This window comes from Chrysochloris asiatica, unplaced genomic scaffold (genome assembly GCF_000296735.1).
Source record: "Chrysochloris asiatica unplaced genomic scaffold, ChrAsi1.0 scaffold00168, whole genome shotgun sequence".
Lineage (NCBI taxonomy): Eukaryota > Metazoa > Chordata > Mammalia > Afrosoricida > Chrysochloridae > Chrysochloris > Chrysochloris asiatica.
The window spans coordinates 7,261,003-7,267,651 of record NW_006408686.1 but is presented as its reverse complement, the minus strand read 5'-3'; the positions used below and the strand labels follow the sequence as shown (position 1 = coordinate 7,267,651).

Here is a 6,649-nt window from a genome sequence, read left to right as displayed (position 1 = left end):
AGCACGGTAGGACGGTGAGGAAGACAGAAATCACCTCCGCGTCTTTGTACGAACCGACACACACCCCTTCTTTCATAACTGTGGTGTCCGCCAGGACCCATTGGGCAGCGCTCTCTCCGCAACCTCGAAGGCGCTCCACACCATGGTCCTTATACTCGTTTTACGTTTGGAAGGCTGAAGCGAGGAGTACGGCCCTGAGGTTAACAGCCGGCTCAGGATAAGGCAAGAGAGGTGGTCGGATGAGCCCACACATCTCACGACCCCGCTCCTTCCATAGACTGATGGCGGCTGCAGCACTGATGGACCTGACGCAGGTGAGTGGAGGAGCTGCTTGTTCTGACACTATGATATAAACGGTGGAATTGTCATCGAGCTCTTCTACCTGCTTTTGAATCTGGGGCCCTAGAGGGGAGACACTCGGGCCTAGAGTCCTGAACCCAGGCCAGGGATTATATATAGACCTGTTCTTATTTCTGGAATCCTAGGGTGAGAAAGGGTTTCTCAGGTGAGGGAAACCAGTAGGTACAAATGCTTAGAAGTGAGAGGGAACCCTAGGTGGCCCATGTGTCCTAGACAAACAAAGAACCTGGAATGGCAGGTTGAGGAGTTGGTTTTGTGTTCTGAAGGTGTTGGGAGCCTGAAAGATGTAGAGTAGAGTAATAAAGTGACTTAACTCAGATGCAGAGAGGAAAACCGATTGTAGGGTGAGGGTGGAGGCCGGAGGACAGAGTAAGCTATAGGAGTGGTCCAGGAGACAGGACTGACTATAGCTACAAGTTGTGGGTTTGCCTTTTAAGTCTGGATGACCAGTTTTCCTGGTGCAGAGAACAAAAAATAGACAGGATGAGTCCAAGGTTTTCAGCTTTAACATCCGAAAGGATGGAAGTATCAACAGCTGAGACAGAGAAGTTGTTTGTAGGAGGACATTTCAGTGGCAATACCAACAGGTTGATTTTGGCCATGTTGAATAAACGGTGATGTTTCAGAGACCCCTCAATGGAGTTGCAGAGTGAACATATTCCTGGAGTTCTGGGAAGGTGTTATGGTTAGAAACATCCAAACTATGGTATGTGGACAAAGGTGAGGCTGTGGGCCAGATTTAGGTAGGTGAATCTTCGGGTCACGGTGGTAGAACTATTAGGGACAAAGAGGAAGGTGGGGACTGAGAACTGAGAACTAGGTGTGTTGCTTGGGCATCATGGTTGGCTTACTAAACATCATAAAAAAAAAAAGATGAGGAAGAATGAGGCTGGGGTGACGTATATGGAGGGGGGTGGGATCCTGACACATGACAAAATTTTCTAAGCGAGATTAGGTATAAAAGGTATGCTGAGGCTTACTTAGCAGTAACGGAGGTATCTTACAGTGAGGCCTTGTCTGGTGCTGTGTTCTCCCCAGGCTTTTGTGGTGACCCTTAATAGAGCCTGAGGGTTTTCAGGCAGGGTGGGGAATTAGCTCAGGAAGGTTTGGGGCCAACAGGGATTCTTGGGGAGCCTGGGCCAGTGGGGAGAGGAGAAACAGAAGGGTTGACTTCTGAATGAGTGTTAACTGACAAAAGACTAGACAGTGCAACACAGAAGAGGAAGCGAGCAGAGGGTATTTGAGATCTGTGTGTGGTTTTGGGTTCTTCAGGTTGAAGCTAGAACAAGCCTACATTATTAATGAGTTGTGGAGGCCTTCAAAGCAGGGTTGGGTAGTGTTCTTGGCAGTGAGAACCACTGCAGGTATGGGGTAGGATGGGGTCTTAACTGTACTTGTCAAGTACTCTCCGGAAGTTCTGTGCAGAGTGACATGTGAGGTAGTCAGTGAAGGTGGTATGGACTTGGAGAGGAGAGACCAATGGCAATGGAGATGCAATGGTAGGGTCCAGAGTTTTAAGGAAGGTACAGTCCAAGCTGTGATATGCATGTGGGGGAGGAGTGTGAACTGTGCACTCTAGGAGGCTTAAGGGAGAAGGCTTAGTTTGTGTATGTATCTTGGAGGCCTGTGGTCCCTCACTGGCAACGTGAGGGAAAGGGGCTCACAGATGAGGTGGGTTTGGACTTGCAGTCTAGGTCTGGAGATTAGATGCTGTCTGTCTGCCCTCCAGCCTGTTGTTGCTGTGGGCTGATAGATCAATGGGACATGAGAAAAGAGCAGAGTGCCTCTTCTTGAGTTGGAGAGCTGAGCTAGAGGGTAAGCAGGAGCTAGATATAGGGAAGTGGATAGGGATTCCTGAGGAGAGAAGCTGATCATGGAATTAACTGTTCCCATTTTGTAGGGCTGTGTGACCTTGGAGGATGTGGCCATCTACTTTTCCCTGGAGGAGTGGAGTCTCCTTGATGAGTCTCAGAGGCTCTTATATTACAATGTGATGCTGGAGAACTTTGCACTTATTACCTCGCTGGGTAAGACTTTATACTTATCATGAGGTGGTCTCTGCCTTTTCCCTTTTCCCAGGAGACAGCTCTACACTCCCCACAGCTCACTGTTTCCTTGGTACAGTGAAACCTGTAAGAGCTGGAACTTGAGGGTCCTGCTTTGTTATTCCAGATCTTGCAAGTTTTCTGCCTTTGATAGAGTGCAGTCTTACCATTTTTGATTGCTCGTTTTAGTGGAGAATATTTACATTTCCTTGTCTGACAGGTTTCCACCTTACACCGGTTCTGGTGTTCCTAGGTCTTATTGTAGGTTCCAGGGATGAGTAATATGCAGGACCTTCAAGCTGAGGCCTTGAAGCCTTGCCAAAGGGTCTTGGAACGAGGAGTCTCACAGTCTTCCCAATAGATCTTATCTGGATCCTTGCTGGGGTGACTGTCCAGCTCTCTGAGGGTTCTGTGATTCAGAGTCTGCCCCTTTGACTTGCATTTCCTAAGGCCTTTCTGTGCTAGGAGGTGCTGTGGGCTACTGCGCTGGGACTGCAGTGCTGTTTGGAACCACGAGGTCGCAGGTTCAAGCTCGCATTTCTTAAGTCAGACATACATTTGGGATCGGGCTCGCTCTTTCAAAGGAACCCAGTGGTGCAGTGGTTAAGCACTCGGCTGCCAACCAAAAAGTTGGTGATTCAAAGCCACCAACAGCTTTGTGGGAGAAAGATGTGTCAGCCTACTTCTGTAAAGACGATAGCTTTGGAAACCCTGTGGGTCCATTCTTGTTTGTCCTGTAGGGACGCTATGTGTTGGAATTGACTCGACAAAAGTGGGTCTTGTTTCCACCACAAGTAAATGAAATTCACCATGATTTCTGTTTTCAGGGTATGGGCATGAAATGGAGACCCAGGAGACGCCTCCTGAACATTGTGTTTTTATAGAAGGATTATCACAGGACAGGACTCTAAATGTAGATCTGTCCATCCAGAAGCACTACCCTGATGACATGGGTGACCCATTCTTGAAAGACATTTTGCACCTGGGTGAACAACAGGCAACGAATACCAGTCTGAAACCATACATGTGTGCTGAATTGGGCAGAGAATTCGAGTTCACTGTAAACCTTCACCGGCAACAGACGCAACAGAATGCAGAGAAGGCCAACAGAAGGGATGAGTGTCAGACCTTATTTGTAAAGAGCTGCAGATCCCACACGTCAGAGAAGCCTTTCACATGTAAGGAGGGTGTAAAGGACTTCATGGCCAGACCAGGCTTTGTCCAGCATCAGATCACTCACAGTCTGGGGGAGCCGCATAGGAGCACTGAAGGTGTGGTGGGTATCCACACTGTGCGAAGGAATTATAAATTTAGCGAACACGGGAAAACTTTCAGCGACAAATCCACACTTGTTCAGCACCAGAGCATTCACACTGGAGAAAGGACTTATGAATGTGATATATGTGGAAAATTCTTTAGACAGATCTCCACCCTCAGTATACATCAGAGAGTTCACAATGGAGAAAGAGTTTATGAATGCAGCACATGTGGGAAGGCTTTCAGCCGTAAAACCAGATTTATTCAGCACCAGAAAACCCACACTGGAGCCAAGCCATATGAGTGCCGTGAATGTGGGAAATTTTTCAGCCAGGGCTCGAGTCTTTTTCAACACCAGAGAGTCCACACTGGAGAAAAGCCTTATGAGTGCCAGGAATGTGGGAAATTCTTTAGACACATCTCCAGTCTCATTAAACATCGTAGGGTTCACACTGGAGAAATGCCTTATGAGTGTGGTGAATGTGGGAAATTCTTCAGCCAAAGCTCTAACCTCATTCAGCACCGGAGGGTTCACACTGGAGAAAGGCCTTATGAATGCAGTGAATGTGGGAAATTCTTCAGCCAGAGCTCCAACCTCATTAAACATCGGAGGGTTCACACTGGCGAAAGCCCTCATGAGTGCAGTGAATGTGGGAAATTCTTTAGCTACAACTCCAACCTAATTAAACATCGGCGAGTTCACACTGGAGAAAAACCTTATAAGTGCAATGAATGTGGGAAATTGTTTAGCCACATCTCCAGTCTCATTAAACATCGGAGAGTTCACACAGGTGAACAGCCTTATGAATGCAGTGAGTGTGGGAGATTCTTCAGCCAAAGCTCCAGTCTCAGTAACCACCGGAGACTTCACACTGGTGAGCGGCCTTATGAGTGTGTTGAATGTGGGAAAGCCTTCAGCCAAAGCTCTGACCTTGTAAAACATCAGAGAGTTCATAGTGGTGAACGCCCCTATGAGTGTAGTGAATGTGGGAAAGCCTTCAGCCAAAGGTCTAATCTGATACAGCACCAGAAACTTCACAGACCAAATAAGCCTTATTAATGCAGCTAATGGGGAAAGCCTTCAGCCTAACCTCATTTGGCATTGGAAAGTTCACATTGGAGAAAGGCCATAGAAATGCAAGGAATGTGCTCCTTTATCCTAGTGACTGACATCAAAGATAAACTCACAGGAAAGTCTGTATGAGGAAAACTATAGGCCAGAGTTAAACCTTTTCATCCAGATATCCACAATGGGAGACTCCTTACAAATGCTTGGTATGGTTGAAACTTTCTGGAGCTAAATTACATTTTCTGACCGGAGACTATGACCAGTGACTAAAGATTTGCCATAGCCCGTGCTTGTGGCCGAAGCCATTTCAGATCTACGCAATTGCAGTCCTTCAGAGTCGGTTGGCCACTCCACTGTGCTCACGGAAAGCAGACCTGTCTTCCCTCTTTCCAATCACTGGAGGAAATTGTGAGTAGCTTGTGGCCATTGGGTGGAATTATTCACTCCCACTGTGATTGGTTAAGCTGTGGACATGGCCCATGTTTGGCTGCACAGACATGAACTAGGTTCTGCTGTTGTCTTGCAGAGAAAATTACCTTTTCCAGGACATTGTTGGACATGTGATTCACCCTTCAAGTTATCCAGTCCAACAACAACTTGTTTTACATTGTCCTGATTTGTGTAATAATAAAGTCCTTATTGTTAAAATCACTTTTTAATCTTTTATGCATGTTAGGGGGTGGTAAACAACAGATTTAAGGACTACCAGACTAAAAGGGCCTCCAATTTTAATGGCTTGGAAGTGATAGGAGGGTGACAGAGAACAGTTCTCTGTCCAGACTTGGCCCCATTTGCATCACTACCAAGGTCTTCTAGGAAACTCTGTGGATTAAATGTTGTGGTCTTGAGTTTCTATAAGCCCAGAGATCACCCTAAGGGGGAAGTTGTGAGGATAGCCTTCAGAGCATCGTAAATTAGGTCCTTGTTCTGAGGACATGTACCACATTCCCTGGCATTGTCAAGGCGGAAGTGGTTTAACTGGTACCTGTCAAGGAGATGTGTACATAAATCTAGAATCTGGTATGCATATGTGCCAGTCTTACCAGGCCCAAGTGGGAGCTCTAGCTTTTGTAGAGATGCTAGGTTTGATAGAGAATGGTGGTGGTGGTTGTGTGCCATTGAATTGGTTCTGAATCATCAAGACCCTATGCAGGGTTTCCAATGTCGTAAATCTTTATGCAAGCGGAGTTGATAGAGAGTTGGTGAGACTATAGCAAACTAGAAGGAATGTATCTGTTCTAAAGGTGTTCTCTTTAGAATAATGTTCCCTTGAATGTGACTGCAGGATGAGAGGTTTTCAGGAATTCTCAGGACTTCCAGACTTTGTCCAGTGGTCAAAGTCACTGGCAGAGAAATGAAAAGTTTATGGATTATTGCAATCTCTCTGCAGTCTTCATTGAAGGTCATTACTACACAGGAGAAAGAAAGGTAAATCATGTAGTCTAGGAATGTAGCATTTGTGACATTTCCAGCATTTCTGCCTTCATGTGAATTTGTCACATATGTATCTTTTTTTTTTTTTTTAGAATGTCCATATCTTTTGCATATTTAAAAAAAAATTATGACTCATATATGTAATAAACACATTTGCCATTCCAACCATTTTTACAAGTACAATTCAGTGACATTAAACTGCTTCCAGATACTATCATGTAGTATGATAGTAGCACTTATATGAAATATCTAGAATAAATAAATACAAAGACCAAAGTTGATTAGTGATGACCACAGGTCATGCCAAGGGCAGGCATGAGGGGAATTATTGTTAGTGAGTTTCTTCTCAAAGTAATGGAAAAATCTGGAAGTAGTTTAATGTCACTGAATTGTACTTGTAAAAATGGTTGGAATGGCAAATGTGTTCATTACATATATGAGTCACAATTTTTAAAAATAGGCAAAAGATATGGACATTCTGTTA

The 6,649-nt window shown here is 45.4% G+C and overlaps 1 protein-coding gene across 1 annotated transcript; it reads left to right on the top strand.

Annotated features, from left to right (window-relative positions):
• Positions 1–281: 281 nt before the first annotated feature.
• ZNF792 (zinc finger protein 792) lies at positions 282–4,722 on the top strand. Its single transcript, XM_006871553.1, has 3 exons — positions 282–314; positions 2,261–2,387; positions 3,233–4,722. The coding sequence occupies exons 1-3, from the start codon at positions 282–284 to the stop codon at positions 4,720–4,722; spliced, it is 1,650 nt and encodes a 549-aa protein (XP_006871615.1).
• The last annotated feature ends 1,927 nt before the right edge of the window (positions 4,723–6,649 follow it).

What these genes read in the sequence shown, in the direction of transcription:
- ZNF792 (XM_006871553.1), top strand. Translation starts at nt 282, where the DNA reads ATGGCGGCTGCAGCACTGATGGACCTGACGCAG. An exon ending in CACTGATGGACCTGACGCAG is followed by an intron (nt 315 to 2,260) that starts GTGAGTGGAGGA and finishes CCCATTTTGTAG; the next exon opens with GGCTGTGTGACCTTGGAGGA. An exon ending in TGCACTTATTACCTCGCTGG is followed by an intron (nt 2,388 to 3,232) that starts GTAAGACTTTAT and finishes TTCTGTTTTCAG; the next exon opens with GGTATGGGCATGAAATGGAG.